Source organism: Solanum dulcamara, chromosome 12 (assembly GCF_947179165.1).
Source record: "Solanum dulcamara chromosome 12, daSolDulc1.2, whole genome shotgun sequence".
Classification (NCBI taxonomy): Eukaryota; Viridiplantae; Streptophyta; class Magnoliopsida; order Solanales; family Solanaceae; genus Solanum; species Solanum dulcamara.
In genome coordinates this window covers 65,658,718-65,681,463 of record NC_077248.1, presented here as the reverse complement: position 1 = coordinate 65,681,463, position 22,746 = coordinate 65,658,718, and the positions used below count along the sequence as shown (strand labels likewise).

Genomic DNA, 22,746 nt, shown 5'->3' with positions numbered 1-22,746 from the left:
TTTCGTGTGTGTTAGTTGATTAATTTTTTGACAATATGATTTTTGATCACTTTTTTTAAAAAAAAATCCATGTTCTGATAAAGATTTAGGGTTACATTACGTATACCTACATCATGATTTACGCCATTGTTTTAGCTTTCAGAGGACACTCAGCATAAATTATTTGATTTTCTCAATTTTTTGTGTGTTAGTCACTGAATTTTTTGGTGAATGGTTTCAGACATTTTTTCCGAAAATCTTTATAAGACCATCTGTAATTACCTGGATAAACAGTATGTATAGGCTTACCATGATCTACTTCATTTTTTTAGCATTTAGGACCACTCAACAGGAATTATGCAATTTTTTCAGTTTTTCATGTTTGTTAAGTCAATAAATTTTTTGATGAGATGATTCTCAGGCATTTTATAGTCTAATAATCTAGCAGAACAGTACATATAGCAGAACCATGATGCACATCATTTTTTTTGCATTTATTGGCGGCTAAATAAGAATTAACTAATTCTCCTAGTTTTTCGTGTGTGTTAGTAAAAACAATTTGGTCATACAATTTTTATGCATTATTTTCCAAAACTTTTATAAGACCCTCCGTCATTCCCTAGAGAACAGTACGTATAGGACCTTCCATCATGCCCTAGGGAACAGTACGTATAGGACCTTTCGTAATTTCCTGGGGGAACAGTACATATAGCTTAACATGAGTCACGCCATTTTTTTTGTATTTAGGGGTCACTCAAAAAGAATTAGACGATTTTTCAGATTTTCTTATGTTAGTCAATGGATTTTTTGGTAATGTGATTTTCGGACACTTTTTTTCCAAACCCTCTATGGGACTCTCCATAATGACCTGATGGACTAGTAAATATAGCCTCACTATGATCCACGTTATTTTTTTAGCATTTGGGCCACTCAAAATAAATTAGATGATTTTCTCAGTTTTTCATGTATGTTAGTAAATAAATTTATTGGTGATATGGTTTTCGCGCATTGTTTTTCAAAAATCTTTAGAAGACCCTTTGTAATGAGTAATGACATGGGAAAATGTTATTTATAGCTTCACCATGATTCACACTATTTTTTTTTTGTTGCATTTAAGAGGCACTCAATAGGAATTCGACGATTTTCTCAATTTTTATGTGTGTATTGGTCAATGAATTTTTTGGTAATATGATTTTTGGAAACTTTTTTTCAAAACTTTTACAGAACCCTGGGCAATAACTTGAGGAAACAATATGTATAGCATCACCATGATCCACAATACTTTTTTAGCATTTAGGGGCTATTCAATAGAAATGGACTATTTTTTTTGTTTTCGTGTGTATTTGTCAATAAATTTTTTGGTAATATGGTTCTGGGCATGTTTTTTCCAAATATTTTATAGGACCCTCTAAAATTACTTGGAAGAATAGTACTTATAGCCTCACAATGATCCACACAATTGTTTTTGTATTTAGGAGTCACTCAACAGGAATTAGACGATTTTCTTATTTTTTCGTGTGTATTAGTCAATAAATTTTTTGGTGATATGATTTTTGGGCACTTTTTTCTGAAAATCTTTATTGGACCCTCCGTAATGATTTAGGGGAACAATACGTATAGTCTCACAATGACCACACCTTTTTTTAGCATTTAAGAGCCACTCAATAGAAATTAGACAATTTTTCTTAATTTTTCGTATTTGTTAGTTACTGATATTTTAGGTGATATAATTTTTGGGAATTTTTTTTCAAAACCTTTAAAGGACCCTGCGTAATTACCTGGGAAAACAGTGCATATAGCCTTACCATGATCCACATCAATTTTTAGCATTTAGGGGCTACTTAACAAGAATTAGACGTTTTTCTCAGTTTTTCATTTGTGTCACGAAATCGAAATCAAAGTTATCTCAATTTTTTATGTGTATTAGTTCATGAATTTTTTTTAAAAAATATGTGTGACCAACACTATTTGAGCTCAAATTTTGTGGATCCATTAGTGACGATCTATTAAATGATACTCATTATTTTCAAAAGGCAAACATCGCTTTTGAGTTTATGTATCACAAATCGAAATCAAGATTATGTCAATTTTTCTTGTGGAGTATACCATGAATTTATTTTTTTGAAAATGTGCGTGACCGATTCTGTTTGTGTTCAAATTTTTTGAATTTATTGGTGACGACCTATTTAATGATACTCATTATTTTTAAAAGGCGCATTCCTTTTTTGGAGTTTATATGTTACCAAATAGGAATTCAGGATTATCTTGATTTTTTTTAATTTCTATTAATCCATGAACTTTCTCAAATATGCATGATCAATTTTGTTTGAACTCAAGTTTTATTAGTTTATTGATAATGACCTATTAAATGTGTGCATCTTTTTCATTTTTTCCTAACCACAACAACAATGCATAGTGTCATCAACTCATATAGAACAATGTGTGCATGTCATTACAGACCTTTTATTCACAAATTAATCTTTCAATCTCCTCTCTATTTTCCACTTTCTCTCCAAAGATCAAATCTTGGAGCCCCATCATCTCCATTTTCATCATCTCAATTGCAAAATTCAGATGACACCAACCTTATCAACTCCAAAGATTGGTTAAGCTCAAATGAAGTTATCAAGATTTTTCAAAATCTGAAAAACCCAAGTTCAGCTTTAACTGCATTCAATCAAATCTCAAATCGAAAAGATTACAGACCCAATGAAGCCATTTATAGTTTAGTTGTCAAGAATCTTGCAATGGGTAAGAATTTTGATGCAATTGAGACCCTTATGGAGAAAATCAAGATTGAAAGGAAATGTAGACTTTCTGATGAGTTTTTCTATAATGTTATTAAGATTTATGGGCATTTAGGTGGTAGAATTAACAAAGCAATTGAGACCCTTTTCGATATGCCTAATTATAAGTGTTTTCCGAGTGTGAAAACTTTTAATTTTGTACTGAATTTGCTTGTGAATACTAAGCAATTTGATGTTGTTCATAAGGTGTATATGCGTGGTTCTGAATTGGGTGTTGAGATTGATGCTTGTTGTTTGAATATAATCGTTAAAGGGTTGTGTCGTTGTGGGGAGATGGATGCTGCATATAAGGTGTTTGATGAATTTCCTAAACAGAATTGTCGACCCAATGTTAGAACGTTTTCGACTATGATGCATGCTTTGTGTGAGCGTGGTTGTGTTGATGAGGCTTTGAGTTTGTTAGAGAGGATGGAAAAGGAGGATGTTGAACCAGATGCCATTGTGTTTAATACATTGATTTCGGGGCTAAGGAAGCAAAGGCGAGTTGACGAGGGGATTGATATGTTCAAGAAAGTAATGATGAAAGGTTGTGATCCAAATTCGGGGACTTATCAGGAGGTGTTGTATGCTTTGCTTGATGCTAAGAGGTTCTTGGAGGCCAAAGATTTTATGGCTGTAATGATCGATAAGAGGGTGAATCCAAGTTTTGAGTCTTATAAGGTGATAGTACATGGCCTTTGTGATGGTAAGCTTGTTGGAGATTTAGACTGGGTATTGAGGCAAATGGTGAGACATGGATTTGTGCCGAGGATGGGTATGTGGAGGAAGATTCTTGGTTGCTTGTTTCCTGATGGAGGTTGTTGTACTACCTATACTTATGATGAAATTCTTGCAAACTAAGGCCTCATTTGTTTTCATTAAGATTAAGGCGTCTGAATTTGAATGCACATCTGAATATTAAGGTGTTGATATCATAGCTCTAGCTCATACCAGGCGTAAGTGCTGCATGAAGACTTGCAGAGTTGGAGAAAACCTGATAGTATAGCTTCGTTTATTTAACAACTCCTGTTTCAACCAGACATGGTTTCATGTACTAAGTTGATGGAGGAAACAATTATGACCGAGGGGAAAAGCTCGATTAAATGAAAACAAAGCCTTCATTGAGGAATTTTGGCAATTACTTTACTAGAATTCTTAGAGTTCCTCTAAGTTTAGAAGGGCTATATTGTGGATCTTTTGTTCACTTGTACAGGATCTCAGCACTATCTTTGTACTTTTCATGAATACAGTTTAAACCATTTCAAAATAAAATAAAATGTTTTGTAGAAATATTTGTAGTCATTAACAACATAACAATCATTTGACAAGAAAGATTGACCTGTGGCAATTGCAAAAGGACCACCAGTGGGAATCTCTCCGCCGAGCTTGTTAAATGAGATGTTCAGGTGTTTGAGATACACGAGAGCTTCTAATAACTTTGGAATTTATCCTTGAAGATTCTTAATAGGACAAATCCAAGAACTCCAATGACAACATTTTCCGAAATGAATCTGGGATATATTGATCTGCAAATTCAAAAGCTCAAGGTACTCTAAGTTACTAGAAGAAGAAGATGAGAAGTTTTACATACAGAGTGGCTTAATTACAGTACCATTTACGAAAGAATCATGGCTGACATAATACATAGATAGACATTTGAACTTGGCCTCAACTGACAATTAAACACTTCAACTGTAAGAATGCACATCTAGACACCTCAACTCATCTTCACTGTGTCTCGTGGACACCTGATGCAGACATAACACATAAATTTTGGAGGTGTCTAGATGATCATTTTGTAAGTTGGAGTGTTCAACTGATACAGTTGAAAGGAGTTGAGGTGTCTATATATGCATTCTCAAAGTTGAAGTCTTTTAGTTGTCAGTTGAGGCCAAATTAAGGTTCTGTGTTAACGAAATCACATCATCAATGCAGGAAGAAGACTCATTTTACAGAACAAATTGTCTGTCTTAATGCTCTGGTCTGATAGTTCTGTTTAATTTCCCTTTCTGATAACCTTAGACCAACAGATTGATGATTAGATCATATGAAAACACTATTAATGAGGATTCATATAGTCGATCTCAACTTGTTAAGGACTGAGGCTTAGTTGTTACAATGAGCTCAGTCTAAGAATCTTTAAAGGTGAATCCATCAAATTTAAATTCTGGATCTGCCTCCGAGTCAATAATTAGATTTTGCTAGTAGGATTGCAAATGTGCAGTGCCTAAATTAAAAAGAAGAATATTTCTTTCTTCTTATTTTAAAATTTCAGTTTTACATATGAATAGAACCTAGTGTTAGTGCTGATATATTCTTCTTCCTCAAAAATAGAATTATAATTGTTTTCCTCTAAGCAAATACCATAACAATATTTAGACACACCATCAATCTCTTGATTATTTGTCTCCATATCCAAAAAATTCATGTCATCAACCTCATGAACATTTGTCTCTTTTTCCATCCAATTTAACTCAATATTATTGGATTGTAAATTTGTTTGACTTTGATCACAAGATTGCCCATTATGCTCTAAATTGGCAACCCCTTGATTATTTTCTTGAAACAAGTCATGACCCTTCATTGTACATTGATCAATTTCGACTTCAAGAGATCTAATCACACTCATTAATCTCTCGTCGTCGTGGTCATGATCATCTAGAGCTTGAGTTCCATCAAGCAATGACATGAGAAGGGCACGATTTTCTTGAGAAAAATTGAAAGTTGAAAGAGTAGGCTAAGCTCACAATGGCTCTCTCCAAAGAAGATTTGGCCTTTAAATAGGCATAAAAAGGAAACATGGCATTTAGCCGCACAAACTTAATTAACATTTCTTTTTTTCTTTTTTTTTTTTGTATTCTGATCAAATGATGTTCAGTACGTATTTCGAAACTCAAATTGATTTTGTTATGAAAGGAAAGTCTCGCTTTGAGAGTACAACGCCCAGTGGCGGAACCAGGAATTTTATGAAGGGGGTTCAACATTTTATTACCTAAAATCAGAAAAAAAATATGTGCTTATTCGGATTCGAACCCGCGAGTTGAGACAAGCTAAGGCAAAATATTGATCCCCCTTTGCCACTGAGCTAGTCCCTTGGCTTATGTTCAAGGGGTTCAATGTTAAATATATACTCATAAATTAAAAAATTTATCTTATATATACAGTGTAATTTTTTAACGAAGGGGGTTCAGATGAACCCTGGATACCACGTGGGTCCGCCCCTGACAACGCCAACGACCAAAAATGATTTTATTTTCAGAACTCGTATTTGAAATCTTTAATTAAAATTAAGGTGATCAGATATTTACTGGTTACATCCCAAAAGCAATATCCTTTTAATGAACTATGTTACAAAATAATTGACATTTAAGAAGGAAAAAAAAACATTTTTACTTTTTTCTTTCTTTTTTTGAAATTTCTTATTGCTCCAACTTGTGGAATTTTTGTTAATTATAAGTGAGACATTTAAAAGAGACAAAAATGTAATTTAGACACATACCATATGTATCAAATTATTTCTTAGCATAATACGTAGGATAAAATGTGTAATTTAGACACATACCATAGGTATCAAATTATTTCTTAGCATAGTACGTGGATAAACATTTTAACTTGTCCTCAATTACTTACAATTAAACACCCCAATTTTTATAATGCACATTTAGACTCCTTAATTTAGTTTAAGAATGCATATTTAGATTAGTGCACTCCCTTCAAGGTGGCTAGACATATATTTTCTAAGTTATGGTATTTGCAAGACGCTCATATATCAAGGTGAAGTGTTTATATGGTCACAATGAAAGATAGGATATGTAACTATCCGTAAATGTCAAGTTAAAGTGTCATCTCAATAAAGGTGGTTAAACCAAATAGACATAATAACACTCAAATTTGCCTTAGTTGACAAATGCACACTCCAATTCCGAGTATGCAAATATACACACCACAACTCATCTCCATCGTGTCAGTTGACATTCCAAATTACAAAATGATCATCTAAATACGTTCAAAATAAATGTCACGTAGATGGAAGAAAATCTTATTAGCTATAGAAAGTTAGGTCAATAGAGAATTGGATGGTACATATTGAATAAACAATATATAAACTATGTGATGTGATCCCATTAGTCCAACAATTTGTTATATACCTAAATATACTCCACTCTCATATAGATTCCCATAAAAAAAAAGGAGAAAAAAAATAATGGGAAAAAGTTACTCCTATTTATAAAACGTGAATTCATGATTTAAAGTTTATAAGTTTTTTCAATAATTTTTCAATCAATTTACAATGATATTTTGGTTCAATATCAAATATTTAATGAAATTTTAAATTTATCAAGTCTTATAGCAATCTCAAATTAATACATGTTTAACAGATTAAATGAATTTACTACCAAATTTATAAATATATCTTAGGTTAGCAGACCATAGGAGGCATTTAAGAAAATGTTCTTCTTTCTATCTTTTCATAATTAATTACTTTTTCATACTTCATAATTAATTATTGATTACAAAAATAAAACTAATTAGGTGACCTAATGCATAAAATAAATGTTAGGATTGTTAGACCTTGGGTGTATAATCAATCTTCACAAGCCATCTTCAAGAGAGAAAGTATTAATAACATTGGGTCTTAATCTAAGGTAATTAACAGAGAGATTAATGATGATGTTACGTATTGTATTTTGATCAGTAGATGAAATGATTCATCATCTATAACATCTATCCATCCCGCAATTCCAATCATTACCAAGTTCTCTTACAATGTACTCTTTGACTTCGGAGAGGATATTCATATAAATAACCGGACGTGGAAGCTTTTACTCGAGGGGTGCTCCTGGCTTTTAAGAAAAGGAAAATCTTATTTCCCGGATTATTGTTAGTCTTGTCAGAATGTCATCCAAAGGAAGTTTGCAATGCCACACTCTCCATGAGAAGAAAGATATCTTGATTGGCAACCAAAGCTCGCATTCGATGTCTTGTATGATAAAAATGTGATCATCAACTTAAAAAGGTAAGTTCTATAAAGTGACTTTTAGATCAGCTATGTTGTATGGAGCAGAATGTTGGTTGGTTAGTCAAAAACTCGATCACATTCCTAGAAGATGAAAGTACATAGCAGAAATGAGAATGTTAAGATGAGTGGATGAGCATATGAGGAGAGATAGGATTAGGAACAGATATATTAGGGACAAAGTCAGAGTGACCTCTATAATGAACAAGATGAGGGAAGCGAGACTGGAATGATATGGACATAGAAAAAGAAGATGCATAGCTATCATAGTGAGGAGATGTGAGAGGTTGAATATGCTGGATTTGAAGAGGGTTAGAGGTCAGCCAAAGAGGTATCGAGAAGAGGGATTGGACAGGATATGACATACATATAATTTATCGACAACATAACCCTAAATAGAAAGATATCGAGATTAGTGATTAGAATTGAAAGTTAGTAGGTTGTTGAACTTTGTTTAGATTTTCTATTATTATTATTATTACTCCCCATCTATCTTTTTCTTGGATTTTATTATTACGGTTTATTCCCTTTGGTTTCAATTATTTTAGTGCTTATTCTTGATAGTGCTCTATTCTTTCTTTTGAAATGGCTTATTTGCTATTATTTCGATATGTTTTACTTGATCCGATGATCCTTCTGAAACAATATTTATATCTTCACAAGATAAAGGTAAGCTACACATCACCCTATTCAGATCTCATTTGTTTTTACACTAAATATAGATGGGATAGTAATATTTAAGTTAGCTATGAGTCGATTTTAATAGTTACTATGTTTACCAGCTTATCAATTAATACTTATCAAGAGACCTATATGTAATTACTTTATAAGTGACTCGATAATCGATATTATTAAAAAAAAAAAATTATATCGTCAGTATATAAAATTTAAAAACATATGTAAGTAGATTAGGCAATTCTTGTGTGTTTACTGAGTCAAATATTTCAGACAAAACAACAAACGTCACAAATACCTTAAATGAAACATACTCCACAAGCAAAAATCAATGGCAAATAGGCTAACAGTTAGAAAAAACAGTACAAAAATACAGTTACTTAGTACCTTTCATCCATTCATTAATTCCTATAATTTTTTACAATTTTTCTCCTTACATTTATAATGTTCGATCAATCTTATGTTTATATAAAGTAAGAAAATGTAACATTCTGTTTCATTTAACTTTAGAAAAAAAAACACGAATTCAAATTAATCGAACACACACATGCAATGGATACTACTACGAAGAAAAAAGAGAAGAAGAAGGAGGTTATTCGATTGGAACGTGAATCGGTTATTCCAGTACTCAAATCCAGGTTGATCATGACATTGGCAAATTTAATTGAGAATGATTCTGATCGCGATGAATTTCTCAAGCTATGCAAGAGAGTTCAATACACAATTCGCGCGTGGTACAATATTCAATTCGAAGATCTCATGGGATTATACGCCTTATTTGACCCCGTCCACGGGGCACAATGTCTCGAGCAACAAAAATTAAACGACAATGACATAGATGAGCTGGAACAAAATTTCTTAAAATACTTATTCCAAGTCATGGATAAGAGTAATTTCAAAATCGCGAGTGATGAAGAACTAGAGATTGCGAATTCAGGGCAGTACCTATTGAACCTTCCAATAACAGTGGATGAATCAAAACTCGATACTAAGCTTTTGTCCAAATACTTGGCGTGCAATCCACGGGATGAAAAACTCCCTGAGTTTGCTGACAAGTATGTCATTTTTCGACGTGGCATTGGCATTGACAGGACGACTGATTGGTTCATCATGGAGAAAATTGACATGATTATCGCGCGTACATGGAAATGGCTTATGAAAAAGACGGGAGGGGACAAATTTTTCGGGAAAAAGATATACAAACGTAATAAAAAACCACGAAAGAAACGAATTCCATCAGAGGAGGAACAAGATTTCTACGTTGAACGAATTCGTATACAAAACATGGAACTTACCGTGCCTAATGTCCTTAGTAAGATCACGATTCAAGAACCAACGTTCGAGAGGATCATCGTTATTTATAGACGTTCTAGTGAGGAGGACGAAAAACCAGACAGGGGAATTTATGTGAAACATTTGAAAAACATTCCAATGGCTGATTTAGAAATTGTACTACCTGAGAAAAAAAATCCAAGTTTAACACCTATGGATTGGGTACAATTTATTGTGTCAGCAGTAGTTGGTCTTTTCGCGGTTGTGACATCACTTGACATGCCACAAGCTGACCCATGGGTCCTCTTCGCGATCCTCTCCACAGTGATTGGTTATTGCGCGAAAATATACTTTACATTTCAGCAGAATATGGCTCAATACCAAAATTTAATCACTCAATCGATGTACGATAAACAATTGGACAGTGGAAGGGGTACCTTACTTCATTTATGTGACGATGTTATACAACAAGAGGTTAAAGAAGTTATAATTTCGTATTTTATACTGATGGAACAAGGTAAAGCAACTTTATTAGATCTCGATACGCGATGTGAGGAGTTAATCAAAGAAAGATTTGCAATAAGTTGCAATTTTGATGTAGATGATGCAGTGCAAAAGCTAGAGAAATTAGGAATTGTTTCTAAGGATGAAATTGGAAGGTATTTTTGTATTGGTCTTAAAAGGGCTAATGAAATTATTGGAACAACTACAGAGGAACTGGTTCTTAAAGCAAAACAACGTCAGCCTCCCATTACTTCCTGAGTCACACAGACGGATTCAAGATTTGAACTTTACAGGGGATTTGAATTTGAAATTCTACCATGTCTCGTCTAATGATTTGTACTTAGTATGTTTTCTTAATACGTATACATGATCTAAGTTAAAGCTACTCGATTCAGGTGATCGTCAACTAGATCCGCCGATGATTTATTATTTTTTGTAATTTTTGCAAGAATAATTTGGAAATGACTTGATGAGGAGAGTTGACAGGTAAAATATCCTCAGAGAGCATAGCAAGATGGAGTTTTATCCAGAATTTTCATGTAACTTTTGTTATTTTGCACATTTTAGTATTGTGTCAATTTTGTAGCCAAAAAGAATAAATGATTTTGTATTTTTTTTATATATTGGTCTGTCAGTTCGATTATTAGTTTTTCGATTTACTTAAAAATTAAATCAATAACCTAATAAAGTCCTTTTAAATTTACTTTGTAATCTCTAATTACATAAAGTGGCTTTAGAATTAGAAACCTATTCCTAATTTTCTGTTTCTCTTTTCAAAGTTCCGTTAGCTTAACTATAATATATAGAAGTTAGATTAATTGATTATATATAAAATCGAACTAAATCAACCGATAAGCATCCCTACTAATTATTATATTTAATGCTTCTCAAATAATTTTGATATTGATGAAATAGAGAGAAAAACAGAGAAACGAGAGAGTTCATATAGTTGAAATTTCTTGTGATAGTATATCTATAAGAGAGTTTGCCTAATCCGCGAACGCTTTAACTTTTTATTAAACTGTTTGAACCCACTTCATACAACGCTATGTAGAGAGTTCATATAGTTGAAATTTCTTGTGATAGTATATCATAGGAGAGTTTTCTTAATCCACGACCGCTTTAATTTTTTATTAAACAGTTTGAACCCATTCTACGCATTGCTACGTAGAGAGTAGTTCATATAGATGAAATTTCTTGTGATAGTATATCATAGGAGAGTTTGCTAAATCCACGACCGCTTTAATTTTTTATTAAATTGTTTGAACCCACTCCATGCATCGCTACGTAAAAAGTTCATATAGTTGAAATTTATTGTGATTATATCATAGGAGAGTTTGCCTGACCCTCAACTGTTTTAACTTTCTATTAAATTGTTTGAATCCACTTCATACATCGCTACGTAGAGAGTTCATATAGCAGAAATTTCTTGTAATAGTATATCATAGGAGAGTTTGCCTAGCTCGCAATTGTTTTAACTTTTTCTTAAATTGTTTGAACCCACTCCACGTATCACACATTGTATTCGCATTTTATTTGTAAAAAAAAAAAAAAAAAAAATCAAACTTCAACCTAATATGTTAAGAGTTTTTTCTTCTTTTAGCTAAGTGTTATTTTGTGATGCTTTTGCCTCCGCATTGAAAATTGTTATTTTTCAATTATTCTTTTACAAATTTCAGCTATTTTAAAATTATAGACCTCAAAAATAGAGGCGCACACACCATTTTACCAATTTTTTTTGTATAATCACAAAAATCTCCACCACAACCTATTTCACAAAAATATGATTTGAACGAGTCAGGCTACGTACAAAACTAAACAAAAAATATTAACCACATGAAACCTAAACATTTTCCTTAAAAAATGTAGTAAAATTTTATTCAACCACCACCGCCACCATCACCTCCGCCATGACCATGGCCACCACCGCCTGCATTACCTTGATAACCTCCACCCGCATCAATAGCTATGGTGTTTAGCGCCGTTGTGGCAATGACACTGGCCACGACGGTAGAACCACCCCCATCCCCGTTCCCATGACCTTCCCCTCCTCCATCTCCATCGGCCGCATCATATGTGTGACAGATCGAAACTCTACTTTTTGCTCGCGCGCTATTATTTTTATTGTTGTTTTTACAAAAAGTGAAGAAGATAACTATTATGATAAATGCAGAAAGGAGTACAATGCTTATCATAGAATACACCTCCATGATTAATAATATTGTAACCTATTTGGATACAAAATTATCTTGGATTATTTTAACTTCTTTTTTTTTAATGATTTAAGGGTTTTGATGAATTGAGGATTTTTATTTATTTTTTGGTTTTTGAAGTTGAAGTTGAATGTGTTTGCATGTGAAATTTTAACAAGTTTCATCAACTTGTGGAAATTTTCTATTGTGACAAGTGGGCAACGAACTACCTCTCAATCTTTCAATAATATTTTAAAGGCATAATAATATTTTTGAGTAGCTGGTAAAGTTGCTGCCATGTGATCAAGAGGTCACGGGCCCTTCCCCGGATCCTGCGCATAGCGGGATCTTAGTGCACCGGACTGCCCTTTTAATAATATTTTTGATTTCTCGATTTTTTTTAATAACAATGGTAAATATTACTGTCGACAAAAAATCGGAAAGAACAAACTAAAAAATATCTACTTTTAAAAAAAAATCAAATTCTAGAAAGGTTTTTCTAAAATCAGACATCAAATCAATGTTGTTACCAAGAAGAGATATTTGTGTTTGGCACACCTCTAATAGAGGAGAGGTAAATAGTCAACTTTGAAAGAATTTATTGTCAACCACTTTCAGATATGAATATATGAAAGAACTTGCATTAGTATCTTAATTTCAATTCAAACATGAGTTTGATTCACTCCATTTGAGAAAGATGAAGAAAAAAACTATAGTTTTTGCCTAAAGAAATGCATTAGATGTCTAATAATAAAGCCTTTAAACGAGATAATCATGAAAAACATTTCTAATTCTTAATTCCTAGACATTTTCAATAGGCTAATTCTCCAAGCAACTAAGGAGATCTTCTTTCTGTACCCTCTGGTAAGATGGAACACAGCACCCTGAAAACTATGAATTGAGAACATTACAACATTGATGTTTCTTGGCTATTGATAAAATTCTAATTTTAGTGTTTGATTTATATGAGTTCAACACATTTAAGCGATTAAAATGCGTATATTTGATCCATCTATGCAAAATATCTTTTTGGTTCGTTAATAAGAAAGTCATTTACCTCGTAGTGACAAAGCTATCCTTGTTCATCACGAAAATTACACTATAGAAACAAGTAAATTCGTATGGAAATGGTTTAACATAACCCTTCACTTCATTCTATATCATATTTATATATTCAATTCATCAATTTCAACATTTTCATTTTATCCTTGATGACAACTCTTTATAAGAATGACATGACACATAATATTACAAGATTCAAAAATCTGATCGTAGAAATTTCAAATTACAGTCCCCCAAAAGAGAATAATAAAAGAAAATAATCAAGTCAAAATTGGACTAACAATTGCTAAAATAAGTTAAACATTAATTCCCTCATTTTCTCTTTGGCTTCTTTGATTGCTTCCCCTTCTTAACTCCTAAGTATTTATGGACCTCCTCATTGTCACCATCATCTCCACCACCTCTGTGTTTCCTTTTCCCACCAGTTTCTTTGATTTTCTGCATCAAAATAGATTGGATTTGTTAATTATTTAATAATGGAAACATACTAATGTGTATCAGCTATGTTGTTCGAACTTTTCAAAAAAGTCTACATGTGTGTGTTGGGTCCTCCAAAAGTAGTGCATTATTGGAGAATCCAAGCAACATAGTGTATCAGCATGCAAACATCAGGAATATGAGCAACTAAAAGATATTCACGGAGACTATTAAGTCGGATACATGTCACCTCTAACAACATTCTCCAAGTGAGAAATGCGCATAAGAGACGTATGTTCCAAATAACAGCTCTACATCCATTACACTCAAAAATAAAAATATGCTTTCGCGCGAGCTCTATGTTATGACATAAACTCCTGAGCCTAATGAAAATGGTGAATTGAGGAGAATTTAAGTATAGTATTTTAAGTCATAAAAGAGAAATTAATAATAATAATAATAATAGGGCTCATTTCACTTGGTTTAATCGGCTGAAGTAACAGCTTTAACCCATGCATGCACAAGTTAACCACCTAGGTGCTTGCTGCCAATTGAAGTAAACCCCTCCTGCCCCCGTCCCCTAGAAAAGGAAAACACCGAAGAGACAAATACCATCAGTGAGATTCTCTTGGCTTCTGTTACACGCTCCAAGAGTAGCAAAACCTCCTCTTCCTCTGCAGGATACTCAGGTAATTTCTTCCCTGTAGATTATCAAATTTTAGTTTTCAAAACAATATGTACCCGCTGGGAGACAATATCAGAAATACAATATTTCTGTATTTCATACCAATAAGCTTTTCTATCTGTATATACCACTCCAACTCATACTGATTCACTAATGATATGGCAACCCCAGAGCGTCCTGCTCGTGCAGTTCTTCCCACTCTATGTATATAATCCTGCAAGCCATGCATACAGTGATAAGCTTAAATTGCATCAGAAAATAATATTAAGATATTTAGATTGAAATGATGAGTAGGAAGCCAAGTCTGTATAGATAAATCCAAATCCAGGACCACCCAAAAAAAATAAAAATAACATAACTCTACAAGAAGGAAGAATAGAGAGATCCACCTTTGAGTTTGTTGGGATATCATAGTTGATAACCATATCAACAGATGGGATATCAAGTCCTCGACTGGCCACATCAGTGCAGATAAGGATATTGCACTCTCCGGCCTTAAATTTGTTCAGAGCTCCAAGCCTTTTATCCTGTCCAAGTAAAAAATGAACTATTATTTTTTGGCGTGCATGGTGTGGGGGGGTGAAATCGAACCAGCAAAGAGAAAAGTGTGAACCTGTTAAAATATGCCTTGAAGTTCAAGAGTATACCTGAGTCATCTGACCACTAATTGGTATGGCTCTCAAGCCAAGGTTTCGAAGCATCAAAGCCAGAAGACGAGTTGCATCACATGTACGAGTGAAAACCATTGATGTACTGCCAGACATCTCAGTCAGAATATAGATAAGATAGCAGTCCTGTGAACCATGGACAAAACTATAACGTCAGACCAGAAGTCATAATTTGATAATTGAAATGGGGCCATAAATCATATTCAGTAAACCAAAGCAATTTCATCTTTAGCCCCTCAGGTAGGGGGTCTTTTAGGTTTATTCCTCATATACTGTCTCTAGCATACAGTCCCACACAATTACCAGGCATTAGCTATACTATCCTTCTGATAATTTTTAATGTCGAAACAAAAGGATTTCCCATTAAGGACCTTTAAAATACTGTTTTACATCTGCTTTACTCTTTTGGTCACGGGGAATGTAATGAGGAACTAGTATACTACTAAATTCCTAATAGTCGAATGTTCTGTAGTAAAAATACACTCTGTCTGGACAACTTTGCTGCTTAAGCAGAAAATATTGAGCTCATCGATTGTAATCAAACAGCATGTAAGATACATGGAAAATCATTATTAAGCCAATTCCTGAATACAATGCTAGCCACTTGTCTTGCTTTTTTCCAACAAACCTAAAATAGAATCTTGTCACTAATGAACTAACCTTATACTTAGCAGGAAGAAAACGATACTGCTGCTTCAGTGTATCAACTGTGGAATATTTAGATGCAGCTTCAATCTGAAACAAATTATAAACAACGTTATGGAAAATACTTGTGAGCACCTACAAAGTATCTGGTGACAATTTACATTGCTGTACCTTAACAGGATTTCTCAAACAAGCCCTCTGAAGTTTCCGCACCTGTAGTTCAACGTACATATCTATTTAGAGTCAGACTTCCCAAGTAAAAGTTCAGTCCATGGAAGGTTTAAGCATGAAATTTGATTACTGAAAGAGCTAAGCAGAATAGAAGCAAATTAACTTGTCATTCATAACATCCCCACCTTCTCATCTCGAACAATTTCATGTATAATCATATTGGTACTATGATATAAAGAGTAAGTGCATCTACTTCCATAACAATGATAACTGATAATACAAGTACGAGAAAAAGTTGAAATACAAGTAAAAAGCTCCTCCATTTTCTGGTATCTTCTCATATATAAATATCAAAATGAGCAAGATATTTGGAAATTAAAAAAAAAAAAAAACTTCACGAAAGCACTTTTCCTCCCCAAATACCAAGGATAAGATATCTATCCAACCTTAAAAGAGGGAATTTTCTCTCAAAGGGAATCTAGAAAGAGAAATTACCCACAAGCAAAGAATAGAACATTTATAAGTAACAACGGTTTCCAATAAACCACTTGAAAAACTAACCTTTTTGGTCATTGTAGCAGAAAACAGATAAGTCCTTCGTTCACGAGGAATAGCATTCAAAATCTGATCGAGGGCCTTTTCAAAATCCTCGTTTAGCAACCTGTCTGCCTCATCTAATACCTGTTGCATGTACAAATTCATGACACAGAATACGATGCACGCTCTTAACCAACTAAAATAAACTGCTGTGAAACACATATTTACAATTTTAAATACCTATACTTGGTTACAAATAGAAGTCAAGATAAAAAATAAAAAATAAATTAAAAAATAGAAGTCAAGATGTCAAAAGAAGTATATAAACCATCGTACGTGGAAGGAACATCAGATTTGTTTAAAATCCATGTCATGCTAAACCAAGTCATTCTTGGTTATCATTTGAATAGCATATAATGAAATGCATTTAATGTTTAGATACATATTGCTTCAATTAATCAATGTCTTGCTTGGTCCAATGGTAGCCCCTAAGGCGATCAGTGATTGTGCTTCTTTGAACATATCACATCAATGTTCAATGCTGTAGTGGAATGAAAGGCATTCAACTGGAAACTAACATGGAGACAAGGTAACAATGATAAAATAACATATCTTTCAATCAAATGCAATGAGTCAACATTTGCGCTCTTGGATTTTCATCCAAACAAAGTAAAAAAAAGAAGAAGAATGCCTAAACAGATAGAAGAGGACATCTCTGGAGCACGATGCAAGAATATGGACCAGCTAGTATTCAAAAATTATATCACTTGCCAAACATAAAAGAGCTAGCCTTGAACATGCAGCATATATCACTTCCAATGTGCAACAGTGATATGATAACATATCCTTCAACCAAATGCAATGAATCAACAACTGCACTCTTGAATTTTCATCCCCCACTCCACCCACACACAAAAAAAATAAAAATGCATAAACAGCTAAAAGAGGACATCTCTGGAGAAATTGTCAGCATGAGACTCATTGGACGAACTTACCAAGTACTTTATCGTACGAAGAGAAAACCCTTTTGTATTGGAAAGATGATCCAAGAGACGGCCAGGCGTTGCAACCTACATCAGACATCACCCAAATGAGCATTCAAATTTGAGAATGTCAGAGATTAAGCTTATAGCTTAAGATTAACATCTGTAACAACTTACAATAGGTTTAAGCAAAATTGGTGTAAAAAATAGTCTGCATGGCAGGCTAAATTAGTTTTGCTGACCAGGGAACATTATAGATGTCTGCATATTAAAAGATAGGCCAGCGACTGAATTGACTGAGTACACTTAATAGTTCTCTATGATAGGTAAGTAAGAATTTGTATTGGTAAGTTGCATCATGATGTTGCAGAACGATACATCAGGAACCTTACAAAAACACAGCCTCTGGCTGCACAGACATGTGGGCTGATTGAGGAAATCTAGTAAACTATCAATATCATCTACATCATTTAACTTGAACAGCTATGAGAAAGTTGGCTGTAGTACTTCAACTTGTTAATATTCTCCTTTATGTTTAAAAACATCTCTGATTTCTTTCCCTCCAAATAGTCCACCAGAGAAACTATCCTACTTGCAAACAAGGCAGAAATTAAAGAGGCTAAGACAAAGCCACCTCCATGATTGAAAAGAAAAGGTTGAGTTTGCACCAAAAGTCTTTTCATAGGAGATAGGAGAAACTGTTGGACACATTACAGTGGGCCCGGAGTCGTATCTAGTCCAAATTGAGTGAATTGCTTTAGGAGTAGTTAAATCAGAAGTTTCCACAATTTTAGGGGAAGGATTGCTTCCCTAGATGGGTGATGTTGCCATCTTGGTCTAAATGGTTTCCTGTGTAGTATTACAGTACACCCAACACTGCCCTTGGAGGGTGGACTCTTCCTACACAGCTGGAGGTCCGATTCTAGAGAAAGAGGTTGGCGTTTATCACCACATTCTTTCCTGATAGACTTCATAGGCAAGTTGGGGTAGATTGGTAGAAATCTTCTTGGGTGGTTGCCTGTCTCAGCACACTTACTAGTTGATATTTATATCACTTCCACTCACTTAATAGTTGATATCCTACTTATCTTACCGAATAAAAAACAAACAGTCGACAACTTGATATCATATTATTTCCACTCCAGACTTCTATAATATGATCTTTCGCATATTTCTTTTGGAGCCTCTCATAAGGAAATAAAGGTTACTGATCTTACAATCCTAGGATGGTGGCGTAGTGCTGAATGAAAATGACTTACCATGAACAAATAGATTTTTCATGCTTCAAGGCAGGCCAATTGTACACCAACTTTGTTTCATTAGATTGCTAAAAGGATACATTATCTACCTTTTACAACCATCAAGTACCTTTGACAAAGGAGATATCGTTACTACTATTCATCAAGGACTTATGTATAAGCCAAGGCATTTTGCAAAAGTTAAAACACAAGCACATTTCTTATCAGATGATCTAAGAAGAGAAGGTAACTAACATACAGTAAGGGCCTTGATAGCAGGATTAGGAGCTCTTCTCAAAAGATACTGGCAACACATTTAACAAAAAACTGAGAAGAGAATGCATTTTCAAACAAAGTGAGGTAAGGTAACTAAGTAGCTATTTGACATCTAACCTGGAGTATTTTATATATCTACAGAAATTCACATGAACCCCTAATCTGTTGAAAGGAGAGATCACAAACTTATGAAGCCAACTACATGCTCCAAATAATAGCATGAGGCTACAGTGACCTGATATGCTTAGTCAATGCTGAGAGAGAGATACTCAAGCAACAGCTTGAGAGGTAAAATAAACAAGGTGGTCCGCTGCTAGTCCCTTAAACATCCACTGTCATATGAATATTACACTACCAACTCTGCCTCATATTGCATTTGCCTTTTAGTTTATCTTTTGGCAAAGAGAGTACCATCTGTGGCTCCATTACTACTTGCTTCACCTTAATAAGAGACATAAAAATGTGTACTGGTAGATATATCAGTACTTACAACAATATGAGGCCGTTTCCCGAGGGCAATGCTCTGTTGTACTTGATCTATCCCGCCAACCAGCTGCAAAATAATTACCAGCAATCATTTAATCAAAAATATGTATAGCTAAATGCCAATGTCAACCATCATATACCACACTGTTTCAATTGTGACAAGCTTCATCCTGTCCTACAGGCTACAGACATGCCACTACAAATCCCATTGTCTAGCAAGTGGTTATCAAGCATAAAGATTACATTTGAAGGGGAAATGAATTGTTCATGCATGTGCATATGACTTAGTAAAGCTCACCACTGCACATTTTACTCCAATACCGGATCCTAAAGCTTCAAACTGTTCAGCAATTTGAATCGCAAGCTCTCTGGAATACGCAAAGAAAAAAGTTGGGACTTTAAATCATTAAAGAGCTTCTACAAAATAAAAACAAGTAATCAGAAGGATAAGAAACCTTGTTGGAGAAAGAACGCAGGCAAAAAAGGCATGTGGAGAATCTAATAAGGATTGCAGTATAGGAATTGCAAAAGCTCCTGTCTTTCCAGAACCCGTTTGCGCCAGGCCAATCAGGTCTTTGCCTGGAACAAAAACCAACCATATTGTTTGAAAGGAAAATTAAATTTCACCAAATAGAGGTTGAATAATAAAAAAGGATCTCAATCAATAATGTTCTTTAAAAAGGTCATCCAATCAACTATACAAAATGGCATGCTTGAGTGCTTCAAAGTCTAAGAAAATGTATGATGTCAGCAATTTGAGAAATGAACTCTACACAGCAACAGGATCTCCTCCCACCCACCCCCACCCCCAAGAAAAAATCACTTCAAACTATGTGGAATCACTGCTCAAACACTCTCCTCTTGATAGACCAACATTATATTCCATCACGTAGTAGTAAATTTGTATTTTAGGGACATGGTTTCTGACAGGCTAGAATTCATAAGAGTATTTTACAAGAAAATCCATATTACCCTTCCCCTTGATATTCCAATTTTTCCTCGTAAAAGAATATATCAGTCAAAATGTTCTATTTCCTTACATTGAATCACTTCAAATACCACCTCTGAGGCAATTACATAAAGCTGCTTTAATCTGGATATAAGTTCGCCCTACCTACACCACCATTATATCCATAAACTAATTATCTTCCCCAAAACATAGGAAATGTAATCAGAACACCACCACCCCACCTCACCCCCCACCTCCCTCCCTCACCCCACCCCCAAACCCCTGGAAGAATGAAAAATTTACCACTAATCCCAACACTTAATTACCTCTCTCCGTAAATTTGTTCGACAATGAAATGTTGCTTCTCTATTCTTCATAAAGCTAATTTTTTCGTGTACTTCTCAAGCATTGGATTCCACAAACTCACATCTTATTTTGCAACCAAGGGCAAAACTAAATAGGATAGTGGAAGTTTTGCAACCCCACAACCCAAAATCAGACATAAAACCCACAGGGTAATCAGCTTAGAAATTTAACCTATTTGAATTATTAGCATATAGCTAAATCCACTAGAACATGCGGCAACGGTAAAGATGCAAATGCATAAAGAAGGGAATATTGAAAAACCTTCAAAGGCATGAGGCATAGCTTCAGCTTGTATCTTAGAAGGGTTTTTCCAACCCAAATTATCACAAGCCTCAATCAATTGATCACAAACTCCTAATTCTTTGAAAGACTTCATTTCTCCTTTTGATTCATCCATTTAGCCGCGGATCCAAGACTTCTCCACAGTAGGTTCTATTTATGACAGTAACTTCAAATCAACAAGCAACAATCAGCCCGTTTGGATTAACTGGATTTAAGTAACTTTTAAGCATCAATTGCTGAAAAGCACATTTCAAGTGTTGGAGCAGATTTTATAAATAAGCAATAACACATTCAGATAGAAATGTTGAAACTAAAAAAAAGTTTTTAGGTGTATTTAATAAACAAGTGCTTTGTTAAAATGACGGAAATATTATTAAAAACTGTTAACACTATAAAAGAATTGATTACTACAAGAGTTTTAAGTTTAAATTTATTCAAATACAAAATAATTATAAGTTACTATCAACAACATATAAATTGTTATGCAAGGAAATGGTGTTTCTTGAACCCATGGCTTTTAATTCCTAAATTTACACGAAGAAAAACTTCATACTCCCAAACTCAAAGGTTCTCAGAAGTTTCTTATATCTCATTGTACCAAATTTTATATTGTCGCATTTGCTTTCTAAGGCAAGAGGAGAAAATTTTCCATTGATATTTTATTTTATCTTTTAACCTTTGGGATGCTTTGCACTATCCTAATTACATATACATATGCAATCAAGTTTGAGTTGTATGTGTGCATAGTGATCCTATATCCTATGGAGTCGTTTGGTAGTTGGTTACAGTTATGCAGAGATTAATTATAAGGAAATTTATCTATTATTTTTATTTTTATTTTGATGACCGTGGTGTCCTTCACCTCCCACAACAACAGTTACCAGCTAACTCTGTCCACCAAGGCTATGACAGTCGGAAAGAATCACCTATTGTTTTTTTGTCTCCACTGAGTATTGAATCTACGTATAACCTGGCATAACCTATGCATATATTAGTTATGCAAGATTTAGTTATTCCACCATAGGTGCATAATACATGAATTCACTCCTAACTTATCTATAATGTATCAATTATGCAAGTTCCTAAATTGCAAACCAAATACAGTATTAATTTTATACCTGAACAAACTTACCACCTACCCAGATAACCAGTTCGTAGTATTACTTAAACAGGATTTAATACTTGCATAACTCATCTCAAGGGCGGCTCAACCCTAAAGCCACTAAAGCAGTGGCTTTAGGCCCCAAAAAATAAGAACCAATAATCCCCCAAATTCAGTTACGAAAACATACCGAACATGCACAAATAGGAAATAAAATTCGACCGATTAAACGAAGAACCAAAAGCACTGAGCAGACAAAAGATGAAGGAGATACATACATACATAAAACAGACAGCCAGATCGAAAAGGTAACTAAAATGCATAGAAAAAAAATACAGAAAGGAAAAAAACTTACCGAAAATCGCAGAGAAAAAACGCAGAAAAAGGTCTGCAGAGAGAAGTGAAGAAACGCTGGAGGAGAAAGAAGAAAAGAGAAGTGTAGGGCTTTTGTAAA

General features: G+C 34.0%; 3 protein-coding genes across 4 annotated transcripts; 2 read left to right on the top strand and 1 right to left on the bottom strand.

Moving 5' to 3' along the window:
* The first annotated feature begins 2,371 nt into the window (after window positions 1–2,371).
* Window positions 2,372–4,042, top strand: LOC129876481 (pentatricopeptide repeat-containing protein At3g14580, mitochondrial). Its single transcript, XM_055951931.1, has one exon. The coding sequence runs from the start codon at window positions 2,388–2,390 to the stop codon at window positions 3,624–3,626; it is 1,239 nt and encodes a 412-aa protein (XP_055807906.1). The 5' UTR covers window positions 2,372–2,387; the 3' UTR covers window positions 3,627–4,042.
* Window positions 4,043–9,009: 4,967 nt separating this feature from the next.
* LOC129875881 (uncharacterized) lies at window positions 9,010–10,491 on the top strand. The gene has a single exon (XM_055951106.1). The coding sequence runs from the start codon at window positions 9,010–9,012 to the stop codon at window positions 10,489–10,491; it is 1,482 nt and encodes a 493-aa protein (XP_055807081.1).
* A 3,081-nt stretch (window positions 10,492–13,572) lies between these two features.
* On the bottom strand, window positions 13,573–22,746 carry LOC129876950 (DEAD-box ATP-dependent RNA helicase 10-like). 2 transcript variants are annotated; one of them, XM_055952430.1, is made up of 14 exons: window positions 22,648–22,714; window positions 21,170–21,395; window positions 20,049–20,172; window positions 19,892–19,961; window positions 19,598–19,660; window positions 17,606–17,680; window positions 16,635–16,754; window positions 16,074–16,115; window positions 15,918–15,992; window positions 15,237–15,383; window positions 14,979–15,116; window positions 14,692–14,803; window positions 14,517–14,605; window positions 13,573–13,925 (listed from the first exon to the last, which is right to left on the bottom strand). In XM_055952430.1, exons 2-14 carry the CDS (start codon window positions 21,303–21,305, stop codon window positions 13,800–13,802), a joined length of 1,317 nt encoding a protein of 438 aa, XP_055808405.1. In that variant the 5' UTR covers window positions 21,306–21,395; window positions 22,648–22,714; the 3' UTR covers window positions 13,573–13,799. The 2 variants fall into 2 exon arrangements, with proteins under 2 accessions (XP_055808405.1, XP_055808404.1); XM_055952429.1 differs by having other exon boundaries at window positions 13,574–13,925; window positions 21,170–21,356; window positions 22,648–22,746.

Coding starts and splice junctions, on each gene's coding strand:
- LOC129876481 (XM_055951931.1), top strand. CDS start 2,388: ATGCATAGTGTCATCAACTCATATAGAACAATGTGTGCATGTCATTAC.
- LOC129875881 (XM_055951106.1), top strand. CDS start 9,010: ATGGATACTACTACGAAGAAAAAAGAGAAGAAGAAGGAGGTTATTCGA.
- LOC129876950 (XM_055952429.1), bottom strand. CDS start 21,305: ATGGATGAATCAAAAGGAGAAATGAAGTCTTTCAAAGAATTAGGAGTT. Junction 20,173..21,169: donor TATGCCTCATGCCTTTGAAG/GTTTTTCAATAT, acceptor TTTTTGTTCCAG/GCAAAGACCTGATTGGCCTG. Junction 19,962..20,048: donor TGCGTTCTTTCTCCAACAAG/GTTTCTTATCCT, acceptor TGCGTATTCCAG/AGAGCTTGCGATTCAAATTG.